We start from the raw sequence: 20,189 nt of genomic DNA, 5'->3' as shown, positions 1-20,189 counted from the left end.
GGAAAAGCAGATGTTTGAACACATCAGTGCTTCTATTTCACAGCCAAAGCAAGTTAAGTAAAGACTTTAGGAAAGCTAGCTTGACGCCTCTGCTTTTGGAGCTGTGGCACTGCCTGGAGTAAGAAAATATCTAATAGCTGTGCAGTCTACACAATGAAATTTTGATATCAAAGGAGCCAAGCAGAATTTGTCCTCTTCAGGGCACCTCACATCTGCTTTTTTCCACACAGTAGATCTGTCTCCTGTAAATTGCCCTTTGAAAGTTTCAAAACAAACAAACAAAAAAAACAGATTCAGATGGAAAATATTTTTTATTGATCAGCTTCTTGTTCCAGACCCTTGTTCCCCACCCATATTCCTGATCCCACATGAGCAATTCCACATGGTTTCAGGATTTGCCATTAACCATCTTTTAGTTGACTTATTTCCTTGTTGCACAACAGGAAGTAAGGATGTGTGACAGGAGTACTCAGTGAAATTAAGGCCAAATGTTTGATAATCAGTACAGTGTGTAACATTATTCTCAACAATTGAGAATGAATACTGATATAATGGAAAAAAAATACTTCAGTTCTTTCCACTGCACTGTTTCCTTCTAGGCTGGACAGTTTTAAATGTCAGTTTTAAATAGTTATCAAACCCAAGACATGTACCTCCTCAGTCAAATAGAAAGTTATCTCGAAGCCAAATACAAATGCAAGCACAGAAAGCAGTTTAAGGAATATAGTCTGTCATGGTGAGATCATCAGAATGGCATCAGAAAACAAAGGAAATTATAAAGAAGAATAATATAACAAAGCTGAGAAAACTTCCTCCATTCTTCATTTCTCAAAAACTTTTACTTTCCGGTTTAGAAGCAAAGGTTACAAATAAGGAGATGTCAAACACTTGTTCTATGGGTACACAAGGTACTACGAAAGTACTCATTTATAGCATATTGTATATAAAATATTAAGGTAGAAGGAAAATGTAAACCTGATTCTCTAAGCGATCTAAGATGTTCTTTGTTTTGAAATACTGGGAAATAAGGAATCATAGTCCAGCTTCTTTTGGACATATTAGAATAGGCTTAACTTGATAAATTCTTCACTCATGAAAATAATCTCACAGCAATTAGTAGACACAACTAACATGAGAGATGACCAGTTGGGCAAGGTTTGCAAGTTACACCAAAGTAGAACTTGATGTTGAGAAGATACCAAGGACCTTGAAAATATGTTGTTAAATTCAATGCAAGGAATGGACACTCTTCACTCTAGGGGAAAAACAGAAGAGAAAAGAAGATTGGCTTTTTTTTCCCTCTGAAGTGTGAGAGAGCTCACTGCATTCATATCTAGCTGGAGTTAAATAACAAATGTAACCATTTGTCTACAGCTTGTGGATTTTTTGACTGTCAGAGTCCAAAGAGCACTCATATGAATGAACAAGACCAGGACATTTTATTCTAAATAGCGTCTTCTGAGAAGGGAAGAACCAAAGACTGCCTCAAAGCAAAGGTGGTAGCTCCTTCTCAACTGCATGACATAACATCTGCAAGGTTGCATCTTCTTCCCGTCTTTGAACATGGGCTTTTCAGAACATCTCTACTCTCTCTGAAGTTCTAGGTTGCCCTAGAAAAGGGTATTATTAATGGAGGAGGATTTTTAAGAGCTCAGGATCTATCATATCATATATCCATGGGCTACATTAATTACTGATTTGTCTACAGCCTAGGAATACATGTTTTGTAAAGGGCTGTAGGAATGAAAAGAAGCACTGGAACAGCTGAGCAGACATATCTAACGAGTGGAAGCACAGAGGGGACTGATCTGCCTGCAAATGTCAGGGAGAATGCAGGGGGCAGGGGCTAATAATGCAAATGTCATGGTCAGCAAGTCTGAGATTGTTCCAGGACTCCTGAAAATCACCTTAATATTTTAAAAACTTCTCATTTCCACTGGTTATTTGTCTGTCTTTGTCTACTCTCTTCAGCAGAGAAGCAGCTCCCTCCAACACCACACTGCACCATGGTGCAACAGCAAGCGAGCAAGAGGAGAGGAGCAAGAGATGTCTCCAGTGGGGACAAGGAAAGAGAAGACAGGGGAACCTGATATTTCTGCTGGCTAGTAGAAAATTCACTCAGGCAGTGCTCTGTTCTTTAGAGAGGCCAGTGATATGTTTTCAGGATTAACAACTCTTATCGACTCTCAGAAATGTTTTAAACTCTACATTGGATGGGTACCTGTGTGTCATGGCCTTTGCTGGGTTTCCATCACTGTATGTCTGACCACGAAAACCTGAAGAAACAAGTTCAAATGTAGGTTGCCATTTTGTTTTCATTATGATTCACATATTCAGTCTCACATTAACTCATTTGGGTAATTGTTTCACTCAGACTAGATAAGTTTCTTCTTTAATAGGTGAAATAATGTCTCAGAATGTTTGGCTACATTAAACAGAATCCAGGAAAGTAGTCAAAGGAAAAATAAAATTTAAAAAGAACAAAGTTTTGTCTCTGAGTCAGTGCAAAAAAAAAAAAAAGTCCATTTCCATTCTCTGTAGAATAAATAAGGCTAAGCTGTTCTAACTCCAAAGCAGAGCTACTGATGTAATGCATTGCACTATACCGATGCATTGCGCTATTGCTGATGTAACACATTGCACTATAATGCATTCTATATGGCCAAAAAGTATTCTTGCAGCTGGAAAGAGAGTAACTTTCATGATGGTCACCTACCCTGATTTACTTGTTTTTTTTATGCATTCTATATGGCCAAAAAGTATTCTTGCAGCTGGAAAGAGAGTAACTTTCATGATGGTCACCTACCCTTTACTTGTTTTTTTATAATAGATACTGTTATCACTGGAACCTTGATTTTGAGTAACAAAATACATGTTAGTAACATTCTCCCTCTTTTTGGACACACTGTCGCCACTTGGCATCTTTAACAGTGATACTTAACAATGTAAATTTCTGTTCTACAAAGACCTAAGCAGTAAATATTTTCACTATTTTCACTCTGCCATCATAAGACTATTTGTCATTTACTTTGACATTTTGTATAATCCAAATTGTCACAAACTATGGACAAATCTTAGGTTTAATATTCCCTTCACCCTTTATGTGGATTGTTTTTCTTAACATTTTAGGTCCAAACACAATAGCATCCCCATGTAAGACTTATCACCCCCAGTGTCATGGTATTTAAGAGGTTTTCATCATCTCCTGATTTAAAAACGCTAATGCTTGAGAAAATATCTTTGTTATAGGAAAGAAGCATTTAAGAATTCAAAAGTCCTTAAGAGTAATGCTATTGCTGTTACATTAAAACTCCTACACGTGACAAGCAGTTGATGGCTCCTCACAAGTCATTGAGAACATAAGAATTACAGCAATGAGTCAGACCCACCTCATTCAGCATCCTGTCTTGGACACTGAATTTTAAAATCTGCCTCTGAGAGGGATTTTGGCAACCCCTTCCTGGTCAACTGACAGAGATGGAATTACAAACCGCTAATGTGGACAACGTTATCCAAAAAATTATAAAGTGTGTCAGAATCCATGAAGCACGAGGTTAATATCCTCTATGCAACATAGTTATCACATATTACAGTCCTGCTAGTCTTGATACGCACAGAGTTTCTCTTCTTTTTTTCTGAATCTCCACAAATTCTTGATTGGAACAAAGACTCATGACAAAAAGTTACACATTTTAATCAAATACTGTGCCTAAAAAGTTCTCCAGTCATTTTTCACTTAACACATGGACCCATTCTCTCATGCTGTAAGGTAAAGGGGAATTCCCAGACTGCCATCTCTGGAGTCGTTCATTATTATACAGGCTTTCATTGTACCCTTCACATTTATTAAAAGGAAAATATGAATAAGGAAGATGCATTCAGACTACATGAATCACAACACTCTGATTAGTTAATTGATTCACCTTGAGTGGGCTTGTCAGGAGTTTTTAAGTGGAGGAGAAACCTAAACTAGGATTACGCAAGTGCTCGCACAGAGAGCTATATTTGGATGCCAAATTCAACCCCCTCCTTTTTAGTATCAGGCTTCCAAGTCTGAAGCTATAGTTAACTGACAGGTATTTTTAGACGACAGAAAATCTGTCAGAAGAATCACTATGTTTACAGTGAACTGGGAGGGGAAGTAGTTTGCTTGGGTGGTTTTGGGGAGATGCTTTTGACAGTGCTCAGATTGAGCCTTCTCTCATCTTGACTCATTTTAGACTTTCCAGTTCCACTCTGGCACTCTTCACCATAAACTCCCCCAGCCTTACTTTCCTCTGAACTCATTAACTTCTACAAGGCCTGAGTTTCAGAGCTTGGAGATTTCAGAATATTCTGACTCCATGAGCATATCTGAATGTGCCTAAAGTCATAATAATATCCTCACTGTCCTCCTGCAGTAGAGGGAAGTACTCGTGTCCCATTTGCAGCAGGGCTGTGCTGCAATCGCTACAGCGACAGCGCTCTGCGCCTGCCCGCCAAGAATTGTATTTAATGAGCTACCTCATGCACCAACAGCAAGGTGAGCAGAGGTGTGGCATGCAGAACTTGGCAGGGGATGGAAAATTCACCCAGGAAGCAAAGAAAACAGCCAGCCACACAAGTTGTCCTCGCAGTAGCTAATTAAAGCTAGCTGAGGTACACGAGCCTGTCGTCTGTAAGGGAAGGCGAGCATATCCAGCTCCCACGCACTCATCCACATGCACCTCAGCTTCCCAGTGAAAACACACTTCACCCGAGACACTCTCTTCTGTACAGTTGAGACCTAATTCTTTGTTATCATTCATACTTACCACAGTGGATATCACAGATCTGCAGTGGAACTGAATAATCTACATCTGTCCTCCAGCCCTTTTAAAAAAAAAAAATTGAGTCTTATTCCCCTTTCAGCAGAACTGTTACTAAACACTTATGTTAACAAAATGACACTGCTTTATTCGTTTACTCAAGTGACTGCATTTTTTAATCTGTTTTTAAATAAATTATATGGAGACTGCTGGTCTAGTGTATATTCAAGTGAGTTGTTTTTTCACTTTCACGTTTCTAAATCCTAAAGCGAATTAGATTTATTTTTTGGGGGGTGAGAGAGAGATTTTTTAATCTGTTTTTAAATAAATTATATGGAGACTGCTGGTCTAGTGTATATTCAAGTGAGTTGTTTTTTCACTTTCACGTTTCTAAATGCTAAAGCGAATTAGATTTTTGGGGGGGCGAGAGAGAGAACTGTAGTCTGAAAGATATTATCTTATTCACAATAAATTATTTATGCAAGAAAACATTCATTTAACCACCAAATTTCATTTTTTGCTAGGGAAAGGAGAAAAACTTTCAATACCCAGAAGGCTCTTGCCAATCTTTAACCACCAAATTTCATTTTTTGCTAGGGATAGGAGAAAAACTTTCAATACCCAGAGGCTCTTGCCAATCTCACTTTCATCTTGCCCCTTCCTTCCTGGCAGCAGAAAGTGAAGGTAACAAGACCCTTCCAGAGCAGCTGCTGGAGCCTCACAGCTCCAGCTGTCAGTCTCTCTTGTCCTGGTGTCTGCTGAGAACGCTCACTCCAGAGAGGAATAAACCTATCAGCTTCATGCTTATTTTCTATTAGTGTCATCTTAATACAGTTCAGCTACAGAAATAATGTGCAAAAATGTCAGAAATAATTTGCTTAGCTCTGCTTTCAAAAGGGCTAATTCTAGCATACTATGCACTTCCCATGCTGTTTGCTATATGCCTAACCTTTTTGAGCTAATGTCAATTTTTTTAAAAAATCATCTATGATGTGCTTGGATCTTTTGACACCTTGGAACATTTCATTACAAAGGAGCATACAAAGACAGGATTAGTGATTTCCTGATGATAGCCCTTTACCTGTCACTGACAAAGGAGAAAAATCATGGAGAGCAACTTCTCTGTTAATTAATGTCATCCCAACAAGAGGCAGCACATCTAGCTATAAATAATGCTCTTTGCCAACTCCTTTCACCCAGTAATCACATTTGGCTGGGGGGAGAAAACAGCAAAAGTGTCTGCTGGTTTTCTTTTTTTTTTTCTCTTTTTTTTTTATTTGTTTATTTTGCACAGAGTACCCAGCAAAATCAAGACACATACCTGAATGCAAATTGTTGACTCACACATTTCCTGTGACATAGTGATTGATACAGAATCTCCCTAATGAAAAGAAAAAAATCGAAAACTCTTATTTTCGATACCCTGGAACAATGAAAATGTATTGTGTCTCTCTCCAGCTCTTTGGTTCATTTGCCAACAATACAACATAATAAAATATATATTAGGGAAGGTTATTTATTTTCAGAGATATCTGTGCATCTCAATAGCCATAAGCAGCTGGTGTAGTTTTACCAGGTGCAATTTGGGCAGCGCAGGAAGAGGGCTAATGTTCATGCATTTTATGAAGCATCATAAGGCAGGACAGCCTGCCTGCCATGGCTGCTCACACCAGGTTAGCTAATGAGCATCTTCACTTCTTTTCCCTAGTGTTGAGTTGAAGGAATGAGCCTTTCTTTACAGTTTTTCTCAATTCCCCATCACATTGTGTGCTGAGAACAAGTTCAGCCTCAGGGTAAAATTGTCCTAAATGACTGTTCTGATACTTAACATTTGATTGATTATGGTTTGTCCTCAAAATAATGTTAGCTACTCTACTAACAGCTATGAATCCTACACTGCTCTCTTCAGTGTGGCAAACTCCTAAAGTAATTAGGGGCAAGTTAAGTGAATATGTTCTTCAAGCATGACTGGTTTTCAGGAACACAGAGCTAAGTCTTGAAAACTTTGTGCCTGCTCCTCATGGTGCTGAGGCAGTAATATATGTAATTCTTGTGGGCTCCCATTCTGTTATAGTAAAAGAGGACATGACAGCATTTTTAAATGCATCAGTGCCCTTCATGAAACACCTAACTGTGATTTATTGGTGCTCCACTGTTACCCTTCTCACTTAGGAATTCACACAAGGAACCTTTAAAACCAGAAGGTCTAAACTCCATAGATTTCATGTGAAATAAGCTAGCTGAAGGGAAGTGCCACTGTAAGTGTCAACTCTTCTACCGTACAGGTCTCTGCCAGTAATGCAGCCTTTTCCCAGATAACTTGCCCCATTAGAACAGACTCTTGATAGTGCCAGAATCATAGAATCATAGAATGGCCTAGGCTGGAAGGGACCTTAGAGATCATCTAGTCCAACCTCCCTGTTTTGGGCAGGGACGCCACCTCTCGACTAGACCAGGCCCCCTAATATGCCCTCTGTGGCCTGTGTTGATTAGGACAGCTGGGTTTTTTTCCCCAGGATTTTCCCCACAGCTATTCAGCTCTGGGAACTCCTGCAGGAGCAGTTGTCATGTTCCACTTAAGCATGCCCTCAGTTTGAGCAGCAAAACTGAGCTGGAAAACTCTGCTTTTAACAGCTGCTCTAGTACATTGAGTACAAGTGATGTAATAAAGACATAAGCTGATTAATTAGAAAATAAATTCAGCTTTCAGCGTCCACACCTTCAAGTTTAAGAAGTCCTTATTGATATCTGCCTGATATCAGCTACCCCCTGGTATGCACACCCTGCACACTGAAAGCCTCAGAGGTACTTGAAAAAGTGTCTGCATACAGTGGCAAATAAAGAAGTAGAGCTGGAATATATCCTAAAAAGCGGACAGCTGTAGTAGCTGAAGCATGCTTTGTCTTCTAAAGCATATCCCCCTACAGCAAAATCAATGGGCACAGTAGGAATTGCAAGATCTGAATTCCTCAGCTTTCTCAAAATCCACCATAGGACACCTCATGTACTTGGTCAGTGGAGCAGCAAGCAGGAGCACACATTTAGGGGTGAACATAAGACTGCTGAGGGGCTGGCTGCTGAACAAGCAGGGTGCTTTTCAGCATGCTAATCCTAGTAGCTCCTAGGACCTGCCCTGCTACATTGTCCTATTTGAAAAATAATGCTATGGTCATTCTTCTGCTCTTTGATCCCACCTCTCAGTAGATCACAGCTCAGTCCAACAAGGGAACTCTGGTAGGCAGGGCTGAAGGACAAAGGCAAGCCACAGTGCTGCACTGAGAGTGCATGGCATGTAGACTTAGTTGCAAGAGAAGAATGGGGTTCCCTTTTCATAACTAGCTGCTGCCTGAAACAGAAATCACACCCTCCCATAATCTTTTTCCTCTCTCCCCTCCTTTTCTGGAAGAAGTGGTTGTGCAGTCACAGAGTCAGCCATCTCAAAAAGCTAATTTGGCTGAAAGTTTACTTTTTTGTGTGTTGAGTTTGTTCTGGCAGCTGCAAGAAAAAATGTGGCTCAAGATCATCATGGATTTATGCCTCAAGTCTGACATTTTATGACATGAGATTTGCCAGGTCAGCAGCATCACAGTGACCCATATATGAAACACTAACACTAACATTTCCTATATACATAATAGAAACACTACACCACAGAAATAATGCTAAAAGAATATTAAGGTTCTACTCAATAGTCACTTCCTTTGATGTGACTCATTTGACCTCAGGATCCTTATTTATTTCTCACTTCAGTGTGAGATCAGAATTAGAACTACATGCTTTAAAAATGTACCAGTAATTGTTCCAGTATGTACATGCATGAGTTTATTAATGCTTTCAAGCTGCAGAGTGATAAATGGAATAATAACTGAATGCAGTTAGATATGTTTAAAAGTCTTACAATGTTTAAGAAACAATATTGACATACCAGAGATACTGAATGGTGTATCCCAACAGATTCACATGAGGCCAGCTGCGTCCTGTTACAAACAAGCACTGAAAACTGTGCCTTGGTTTGGGATGTGAAGAAAACTTGTATTCGTTCTGCAGCTGCAGCAGTTCTCATTTTCCAAGCTGATGTGAGGGGAAAAAAACTTACTTTTAGATGTACAGGGACCATATATTATATTCTAAATGGTCATTTTTAAAATAAATGTCTTTTAAATAGATAAGTGCCATCAAATGACAGACAAATAATTATTTTTATTCCCACAACTTAAGTTTTATACTGGTAAACACTTGATCTACTGGGGAAACTTAGAAGTAGCAAGCTGACAAATCTCTGCCATAAATTACAAGATATGGTGATGTAAACACATCTCACTTACTGAAGATGGCTCATATCTGGTGACGGATTGAAGTATTTTTCACAATTTAACATTATGTAATTAAAAATATATTTACCTGGAAATTCTCCATGAGCAAATGGACATTTAACCCAAGAGCCTTGCTTGGTTGTAAACTGAAAGCAGAGAAATCAATTAGGAAAACTGATTTTTCAGTTTCAGTCTGTGGCTACAGAATCAACTAGAGATGATCAGTGCATTCCAGAAAGTTGCACAAGGTGAATTCACAGCTTTCCTGGTCTATGGTCTCTTCCAAACCTTGATTTCAATTAGAAACCGCAATTCCTCATGTATTTATGCACATGTTTATATACAGAAATATGCATTTCTACTGACTTAAATGTATTCTAAAAGAAAACAAAAGATATGTCCATAATAACCTTATGTGCCATTCCTTTCTCAACTACAGTGAAAGGTACTCCAGTAAATACTATGTGTTCATTATTTTTATTACCGAATATTTAATATGAAAAATGAATTATTTAATATGAAATATGAACTTTAGTGCATGCTTCAATCAGTTTTTGCATTGACCTAAACCATTTTTCCCTGCTTTTCTCAAGCAGAGAAAACAGAGGGCACAATGTGACCTGTGCTCTATCTATCATTGCTGCAGCATGTCCAAAGAACCTCTTTTTAATCTGTCATATTTTGTTCATCTTACTTCCCATTCATCAGAGCTGTGAAACAAAATATTGATCCTAAAGAACATTAGCAACTCATATTCTTAGGGCTGTCAGAAAGAGGGCAGTTAATTGGTGTTTTACTAAGAAATTTACCTTCATGCAAAGTCTTGGGTGGGTGTCCACACGAGAATATTTAACCTGCTTGAAAAGAGAGCACAGAGCATTAGTTAGTCTCATTAACTAGTTTCACAGTCAGTTACCCAAAATTTTCATGGTTTGATTACTGAGAAAGGAACTGGTTTGATTACTTTATAAATATCCCAGGAAGTTAATCATATAAAACGGTGTGAACAGAAACAACGGCTACTTTGAATTACTGCATAATTTGCCTCATTTTATCTGTAACGTGTAGCATTTTTTATAGCAGTTCAATCCATTAGAGTTAAATTATTTGATTCTATGGTAGCTCACCTGCAGATTTCTGATTACACAGTCATCTTGTTTCAGTCTCTTATTTACCATTCATCAACAACTCAGCAGAACATTTAAACATATATCCCAAAGTGTTGTTCCACCTTCAGTTGAGAAATTTTTCAATTTTTCATATCCCTACTCCAGAAAAGACTTAAACATAGGCTAAATTGCAGTTATCCACTTAAGTGATGTACAAAATGCCGCTTACTTGGTTAACAACTATTTACCCTCCAAGGGCTTCACCATAAAAAAGCTTTGTCTCCTATAAACAATTACAACCCATGAAAGCGATCGTACTTAAACACCGTTGCTCAAGTGATTCAGCACAATGTACCCCACACACAACACATGGCATCATGACGAAAGCAACACCTCTTTCCTGTAATTTTTTTGAGAAGGTCATGATGGGTGCCCTCGGGTATGTCTACAGTAGTGCCACCAAATAGAGTTCTGGAAGAGTCCACTTCGATACGGCAACAGCATTGCCATTGATAATAACAATGAGAAAGCCCCACCCTAACTAAAGAGAAGAGTTATGTAGCTTTTGGGGCCTAAGCTGGTACATGTGCGCGGTGGCAGAGCACACAGCACTATGGGCTTTTACTGGGGGAGCTGGCGCTATGGGTGGAACCTCTGCAGTAGTCTCCAGCACACTACAGAGGGTTACCAGATTCAATAGCAAACCTTTTAGGATGATTTAGAAAAGAAAGGGAAAAATTCATCCTGTCCATGATTATTAATAAATGCAGGAAAGCGTCCATCATCTGTAATAAACTAATCTTGGATTGTGTTCTCGGTAATAGATATATGATCGTTACCAGCCGAACCTCATTTTAGGCTTCTTTATTTTTCTTTCTTTTCTTTTTCTTTCCTGCAAGCAATGAATTGTGCTTGTTGTCAGCAGATGATGAATCCCTCAGGGACCACTCATATGTAAACATATTTGGTTTTCCAATATCAAAGCTTTGTTGAAACCCATAAAATGGTGATTCTGAACAATCACTAAACACTTGGCCAGGAGTTCCTAAACAAAAAAGCATTCATCAGCCGTGAGTCAGCACCTCCCAAATCATGTCAGCAGAATAATACTCCTAAAGTTTCAAAAAATAAGAATTTGCATATGATTTTATTTGCCTTTTCAGTTGTTATCTCGAGTTTACTGGCTTCTCTCCACAGTCAGGAAAGTCTAAAACCTGTTTTCCAAGATGAAAGCCAGAATTCTAACCAACCTCATTAAAAAAGTCTCCTTCAGCATCATGAGATTTTAGGTTGAAGTATTAAACGTTTCCAGATACATGCTGTATAAACTCTTTTCAACTTTAGAACGTTAAGTGTTGGAAGAACACTAAAGGAAAAATACTTAGGAACCCAGTATTTCAACATTCACAACTTCAAGACATTGGAGGAAGGTACTTCAAAGAGGTCCGAGCAGAGTACAAAAGAATCATGGCCTACCAGGGTACGATTATGTCTCTAGTAAGATTTAAAGAGTTTTAGCTTCATCTCTAGCTTCATCTAAATGTTAAATATCCAAATGCGATCTAATCACAATGGACTTATCTAATCGCAATGACTTCATCGCTCTCTACAACTACTTGAAAAGAGGTTGTAGCGAGGCGGGGGTTAGTCTGTTCTCCCTAGTGATGAGTGATAGGGCAAGGGGAAATGTCCTTAAGTTGCACCAGGGGAGATTCAGGTTGGATATTGGGAAGAATTTCTTTACTGAAAGGGTTGTCAGGCATTGGAACAGCCTGCCCAGGGATGTGGTGGAGTCACCATCCCTGCAGGTGTTGAAGAGACAGGTAGATGTTGTGCTGAGAGACGTGGCTTAGTGGCGTTGATAGGGCTAGGACAGAGGCTGGACTCCAACGTCTCTTGGTTGGACTCTAACCTCTCTTTGATCTCTTCCAACCAAAACTGTTCTATGTTTCTATGACTTTTTTCATAGTCAGTGAATAGAATGTTATATTCACAGAGAAACCCTCCTGACCTTTCTTATATGCCTATCTCCAGAAGAGAAGAGTTGTCCTCTCAACACGTTTCATTTGCTTGCTTTAAAGGGAATCTGAGATGAATAGCCTTTTAGACAGCAAAGTCAGGGCAGATGAATCATGCCTTTACTATAAATGAAAAGCAGACCCTATTTACATCAAAGAATTTAGCAAACATTACTGGCTTCACAGTCATCTCTACTTCTTATTTCTTAATAGTGAGTCAGTCAATATGGACTCTTTGAATAAGCTGTGTGGTTAGCGTACAAGACCAGGCTGTGATTACGAGTGGTTTTAAGTATCACAGAAAAGAGTAATTCGCAACTGCTCTTATTCAAAGTCTTCACATTATGCCTTTGGTCATGGGCTTCAGTCTCAGTTTGAATAAATCTGCGTAGCTCTTACTTTCTCAGGAGAATTTTTTGAAGAGTTCGGTATATCTTCACAGTGGTCGTTAGACTTCATTAACCTGCATAGGTTAACCATGACAAGCACAGGACAGGCTGGCTCCCAAGCTATGGTTTGTGTCGCTGGGCTGTAAACAATATTATCCCACAGCACCTTTGTATCTGTGAACAAAGAGTGGAAACGTTATTCAAGATGTCTAAAAATGAATCAAAATTGTTCATAATCTGGTACCGACATGTGCATAAAACCAAAAGCATTGTTTTTCCATTTCTTTGTCATTTCCACCATCATCAGAACTGCAGCATTTCACACTGTAACAGCGTAAAATTTGAATTCATCCCACCAAAGTGTTGGCATTTATCAGAGGTACTTAACTGTCTTACCAGTTTCCTAGAATGGTGACAGAGAGGTGTCACCATGGGATGCACAGGAGGCATATTCGGTGCCCATCAATCAAAGGTGGAGTGTAATGCAAGTAAATCCTTAACCAAGGACCTTCAGTTAACTGTATATGGTAAACTGAAATAAGTCCATACAGTAGGAAAAATTTATTCACTGAAAGAATAGTGAGGCATTGGAACAGGCTGCCCAGGGAGGTGGTGGAGTCACCATCCCTGGAGGTGTTCAAAAAACACGTAGGCATGGCACTTCAGGAAATGGTTTAGTAGTCACAGTAGTGTTGGGTTGATGGTTGATCTTGCTGATCTTAGAGAGCTTTTCCAACCTTAATGATTCTATGATTCTGTGATAGCATAACAACAAGTCCTATTATTATTGCTTTTCTTGGAAATATCCTGAAATAAAACCTTTTCATATTTTCTAATGGAATCATAGAATGTTAGGGGTTGGAAGGGACCTCAAAAGATCATCTAGTCCAACCTCCCTGCCAGAGCAGGATCACCTAGGGCAGCCACACAGGAACGCATCCAGGCGGGTTTTGAATGTCTCCAGAGAAGGAGACTCCGCAACCTCTCTGGGCAGCCTGTGCCAGTGCTCTTGTCACCCTCACAGTAAAGAAATTTCTCCTCATGTTGAGGTGGAATTTCCTATGTTCTGACTTAAACCCATTAACAGACACCTTCTAGATCCTTTAATTGTACCAAGCCTCTTGCTGTCTTAACTTTGTATCTTAATGCATATATATCAAAATATCAAAATTTTCTATGAAGCGGAAAATTTTATTCTGTTTTTTAAAAAACACTGGAAAATTTTATTCTTTTTTAGAAGTCGTTTTTTTTTAAATAAATGGGCATGTATTATAAACCTAACGTTTAGAGAATATTTAACCTGACTGCAAAGTCTTGGGTCCAAACGGTTCTGACATTTTTCACGGCTATATTTTGAATGTTATAGGAGTCTGTAATAGTGTAGATATAATCCAAGTGTAATCCTAATAGTTAAGACAACAGCAGCACAATAAGACTTCAGCTTTGCTTCCAGGCCTGCTTATTGCCTTATTACCTCACTTTTCTTCTGTTTTACTCTTTTGCGGCATTTACTCATTTAAATCATAATAAAGATGCTCATTCATCTTCAGTCTCGTATAATTACATTGTTTTTTCTTCTCTTAGTTACATTAACCCAGAAGAGTTATTACAAAGAGAAGCTTCTGATACACAACTGTTAATTATTTTCTACTACAGAACTAAATCTAAAATCCCAACTTCATTACATCAATCAGAAATGAGCCAAAAAAAAAGAACCAATCTGTTCTAGACATTCCAGCAAACAGAACTGACAGTTAGGAAAAAGGAAAGATTTTAAAAGAAAAAAATGTCTGAAATGCTGGAACTCCTTATATACTTAAACAGCTGAGTGCAATTTTTTAGTTGTCCATTGGAACTTCCTAAATGGACAGAAACAAGCATTAAGAGTTTCAGCATGCTAAAGCACGTCCTGCCTTTCCTCTGACTACGTAAAGCTGGGTAACTCACACTTCACCTGTCCCCACAGTCCTGATCTGATGGCATCAGAGGGGAGAATGACTGCAGCAGGAGGGAAAGGAGAAGCAGCAGAATACAGAAGGAAGAAATCACAGCATTCGCGAACCCAATTTTCTGCACTTGTAAAGCATATAGAGCTACGGTGATGATTAAGGGACTTGAACATGTCTCCTATGAAGATAGGCTGAGAGAAGTGGGGCTGTTTAGTCTTGAAAAGAGAAGGCTGAGACGGCATCCTATTAATGTATACAAATATATGAGGAGTGGATGTCAAGAGGGAGGTGACAGTAATAGGACAAGGAATAATGGGTATAAGCTAGAAAATAGGAAGTTTCACCTCAACACAAGGAGAAATTTCTTTACTGTGAGGGTGACGGAGCACTGGCACAGGCTGCCTAGAGAGGTTGTGGAGTCTCCTTCTCTGTAGATTTTCAAAACCTGCCTGGATGTGTTCCTGTGTGACCAGCCCTAGGGGATCCTGCTCTAGCAGGGAAGTTGGACTAGATGATCTCTAGAGGTTCCTTCCAACCCGTAACATTCTATGATTCTATGATTCTATGTCTCTATCATTCTATCATTCTGTGATTCTATCATTCTATCATTCTATATCCATCCCAAGCACAGGAAATAGGTAGAGGTAGGAGAAAACCTGTAAGGAAACTACCTGTGTCCCACGAGACCCAGCCTTGGGCTGAATTAAGGTACTAAGAATAGAAGTTAGTACTTCTTATTGCAGATGGCCAACAGGCTTTGTTTTGATGACCTTGAAGCCAGATCTGCCTACATGGCATAGACAGAGCTACAGACAGAGCTTAAACATTCTTCTAAGTGCTCTCTGTTGCATAAATAGAGGGAAAATAAAAATCCCTTTTTATTTAGTCTAACTGCACTCCACTGCCACAAAGGAATGGTAATGTCACAAACACTACATTCTGCCACAATATAATAAATCATAAATGAAGGCTGGGCTAACTAAAGAGGAAATTGCTTCCAGTTTAACACAAATGTCTTAGCCCTGCCAGAACATGGAAGGACTGCAGTGAATGTCTATGCAGTTTAGTGGTGTTTGGAAGTGCTGTTAAGGGTTGGTGTTTTTATTCTCTCATGTTTTTTTACTATTTTTTTTAATCAAATGCTAAAGTCCCTTAATGGGCTTCTGAGCATAGTCTGGGGGAAAATACTGTTGCATTTATTTTGGACTGAAAACACTTTTTCAGGCTACACTTTTTTTCTATCTGCCTGGTAAAACTTTCACTAAAGACCTATATAATATGACAATTTCTTCTTCAGCTGTCATCTCAAATCAAACTCTGGTGGAACATTTTGTGTGAATAATTTCCCATTAAGTATGAGAACTCCCACATGCAGTTAACTGTCTTCTTTTTCAACTCCTTGTTCCCTCCTTTAAACAGGGTGTCAGACACCTTCTTCAACTCTCTCCTCAAAGGCCTCTTCTCACACCAGCATTTCAAAGCTGACCTCAGTGGCTTTTTGTCCTTCTGGTCCATTTGCGTGTGATTTAAGAAAATGTGGGAAATGACTAGACAGTTACTTAGTGCTTATATTGGCATAAACTCGGTGAACAATTTGCTCTGTAAGTAAGTTATTTTGTTTACCCACAATATAACAAACCAATGTGACGATTTCCTTGAAGTGTTGCAGTGTGTGGTTTTCACCTTAGCTGAATTTCAAATTGTAACATACTGCTGGAGATGCCAAAAATCACTCATAAAGAGTAATCACACAGTACTTGCCATTTTCAAAGGGGCAAAGTTGTATCCTCCTTGCATCTGGAATTGCCAGCCAACCCTATAACCCAAAATGTGGACATTAGCTAGAGATTCTCAGATACACCCTTTATTAATATTTCAGACAGAACGTGATAGAAAATCTTTCCACCACAGATAATGATGCTATGTTTAATAGAACGCTTTGGAAGTAGTATTTTAAAGGATATTTTGCGTTATACAGCTATTTTATTGTTTAGCATTAGAGGGACTGGAACTGATGAACTAAGGTGATCCTTTCTAATACTATATACCTACTGTTTCCGAGTCATATATTTAGCCCAATTTCATTGAGAAAGTCTTCCAGTTTGATCTGCATGAAGTTTCTTACAGTGTCATTACTTCCTAGGGGTATCAAGACGTCTAAGAATCATAATATCAGATCTCCTGGCCTTTGTAACGGTGAAGGATGTATCCTTAAAATCTGAGGACTAACACTTAACCCAACCCACAAGTATATGTACATGACTGTTATTACACCCTAATTATTCAGATTCATGTTCAAATGTTTCTATTACTCACAGTTCCCTTCTGTTTGCACACTTTACTTTGTGGAATTCTCTGTGTATGTGCAGAGAGCATTAATATCTTTCCAGTGATCTCATACTTTTCAGAGCAGAATAAAAGAAAAATCTCTGGATTTGGAAGAGACCTTGAGGTTCAACTCACATATCAAGGTACGTCACATGCCTGAGTGTGACTAAAGTACCCAAATTACTGTTGCAGTAGCCACATGAAGATCTGGCCCGTGCAGCCAATGCTATCCAGCACATCCCAGAGTAGCCTTTTACATTTGGTCAGTTGAGTAACTGACTGCGTTAACTAGATCTCCATTGACTATAAGATGTTGGATATCTAATTCAAATGTAGGTATCTACATCTGGATATCTACATTTAGGTATCTTAATTCGCAAGGTAAATCTTACCCCAAAATTCAGTAAGAAAATAAGTTAACATCATATCTTTGTATCTCAGAAAGACAATCTTTAAGTGGTTGTTTGATTTTATAGTCCTTTTTATGAAAGTTATTCCAAAATCTCACTTTTCAGATTGTCAGGAAAAAAAAAATCTGGAGGTATCTGAAAAATACATTACTAACATGGAACTATCACATTCAGATCTTTTCTCCTCCACTGTTATTTCCAAATGTGGACTCACATCTTACAGCAGTTCTTCATGAACTTGCACTTTATACATTATACTTCATTCTCTTCTAGTCTCTTCTGATTATCCTGACTCTCTTCCATTCTGATTACATCTCTCAACTGTATTTTCAGCCAATCTCACTAATGGGTTCCCACCTTTTGTGTCCATGTCATTGATGAAAGTATTTACATAAGAACTGCTCTAAGTGTGGTCCTTAAATAACCTTCCTACTAGCACAGCTCCGTTCAACAGGAATAGTCAAGTTAGCCCTCCAGCTAGGTATAATCTACCCTACAAATCTTGTTCTCCCCCCCCCCCCCGCTTCCTCTATTTGTCTTTTAATTTTTCACGCAACGCTCTATCAAATGCTATGCTGGAATTCAGTCAGATTAAATTTTCTATCTTTTCACTGCTTATAAAAAATCAGTGCAATTAATCTTACACAATACTTTCCATAAATTAATATAAATTGTATCCCATTTTCTTCTTATCTCCGTGTTTTAATTAGTGTTTCCTAAAAAATCTCTTCTACATCTACATAATCATAAGGTCAGATAAGCCTTAGTCAAAAACTTAAGTTTAGAGACTTTTTCTACAGATTTTTCCTAGGACAAATTTTCTTAGCACAAACTCTAGATAAAATTTCTTTCATCAGAAACACAAGCATATATACCAAATTTGAGACTTTATTACCTCAATGCAAAGACAAGGGAGGGGCTGAGAATACTTTAGTGAAACTGATTTGAAAGATTCCTTTCCTTTTATCTGAAATGAAAAAGATGGTTATGAATCCAGGAGAGTAGATGACTTTTAGTAAAGCTAAATAAAAATAAAGAAGGAGATTTCCTAGAACTATGACCCCAAAGGGCATTTCCACATACAAGTCATCCTCCACCAGTTCAACAAACTGCTTTGAGGTTTAACTCACCACAGCAAATGCTCCTACATCTTCACAGGTAAACCATTTGTGGCACAGGCGAACATAATAATCTTGATCTCGAAGAGAGTTGGATACATTCACAGATATAATTTTCTTTGCCCTATCTACATTATAATCAAACTTTCCAGCTGAAAGAGAAAATTCAAGCATGAAATTGTCATATCTGTTTCTTTATTATCTTCTTATTTCTGATTTTGATGTTTCTTTATAAAGGGTACAGAATAGATTTCATACCTTGAAGGATATGAAATTCAACCTCTGTAGATTCTTACCTAGGATGTTTGAATTAATTCCTTTTATATCCTGATATTCCTAAAGGTATTCTTATTTTATGAGATATAATAATTTTCATAAGAATCCAATATTATTCAGTTTTAACTTAGCACTGCCAATACTGAGAGGCCAGGACACCTACCAGTTTTACCTTAACCTTAGTACGTGAAATGTAATGTAGTTCACGTACAAATACTTGAATTATACACACTAATACTGCTACAAAAGCTGGTAATCTCAAGGTTCCAGTTTCATTACTTAGAGAATATGTGCAACTGTGTTAGACAAATGTAGTACATAAAGGGATGTTCGGGTATGCCAAAATCAGGATAGCAGTTTGGCAAATTAATTTCAATCTCTTTACAAACAGACAATATATAATATAAAACCAGATCATATATAATACAAAATCAGTCATCCAAAGTGCATGGTAAGGACACAAGTCTATCTCCGAAAGTTTAAATAGGTTGTCAATATCTTTATCTACTATCTAGCATTTCCAAGAAACACATTTTCCTGGACACATTTTCTTATCAACTACATGGTAATTATAAGTAGTGGTAGTTGTAAATAATAATCTTTTCCCCTGCTTATTCAGCTATGAAAACATGTCATTATATAAGTCACCAGAAAAATCTCACAGCTTCAAGTTGTATAGGAGATCCGCTCACCCGAACATGCTGGAATATATTTTCCCACATCACTGTTTCTACAATCTGCAAAATAGAAGCGAGTTTCCTTCAGTGTTGCTTTATTTATACACCTGTGTAAATAAAGTGCCAAATTATCTAATAGCTTCTCAACAGGAAACCTATCTCTTAGACCTCATTTCAAAGGCAGATTTATATCCACTTCTAGGAGAATAGCAAAAAAGAAAAGCACCCTTACCACACACAGAGATTATTATCACAACTTGCCTTAAGGAGCTGTTTCACCAGTATGGGGTTTCTACTGGAAAACCTCATCAGCAGTTTAAGGTGGCAATCTAGGAGATGACACTACACTTCTTTACCTAGTACCTAACAACACTTTAAGTTGTTGTTGTTGTTATTATTATTTCCAATATTATTATTTCCAATATTATTATTTTCTTGACAACTACTCTTGTTTACCAGGCTTTCTTATAAACAATGCTGTATTTTTTCTGTTCTGACTTGACTGGGCTTACAAAGAAGCACTCTGTTTAGTTCCACGGGAGCTTACCAGAATTAGAGGCCAGGCGACACTTTCAGAACTCATATCTGATATTTGTATCTAATATTTAGATCTTGATTTAAGAACAGTAAATCGTCTCCTAATGTGCTGCCTGGTGTTTTCACCTCTCTCTGCTTCACTCACTATTAGAGCAGCACTTTGCTCTCATTTCCTCGCACAGCTCTTTTCTCCAGGGGCAGGAGTGGCTGGAGAGCGGCCGGCAGAGAGGGACCTGGGAGTGGTGGGAGACAACCGGCTGAACATGAGCCAGCAGTGT

The 20,189-nt window shown here is 38.3% G+C and overlaps 1 protein-coding gene across 1 annotated transcript; it reads right to left on the bottom strand.

Annotated features, from left to right (window-relative positions):
• Positions 1-1,227: 1,227 nt before the first annotated feature.
• LOC104275005 (putative interleukin-17 receptor E-like) lies at positions 1,228-19,481 on the bottom strand (the record flags this gene model as incomplete). The annotated part of the gene is made up of 12 exons (XM_009870832.1): positions 1,228-1,255; positions 2,222-2,276; positions 4,794-4,851; positions 6,109-6,168; positions 8,713-8,858; positions 9,189-9,246; positions 9,910-9,954; positions 12,627-12,790; positions 16,327-16,381; positions 18,199-18,270; positions 18,434-18,573; positions 19,390-19,481. Coding segments are annotated over 12 exons (973 nt in total), but the record flags the coding sequence as incomplete, so codon positions are not given.
• Positions 19,482-20,189: the final 708 nt, after the last annotated feature.

The sequence above is a fragment of the Apaloderma vittatum genome, unplaced genomic scaffold (genome assembly GCF_000703405.1).
Source record: "Apaloderma vittatum isolate BGI_N311 unplaced genomic scaffold, ASM70340v1 scaffold7446, whole genome shotgun sequence".
NCBI lineage: Eukaryota > Metazoa > Chordata > Aves > Trogoniformes > Trogonidae > Apaloderma > Apaloderma vittatum.
Note: the sequence above shows the minus strand (reverse complement) of the source record. Positions and strands in the feature narration are given on the sequence as shown.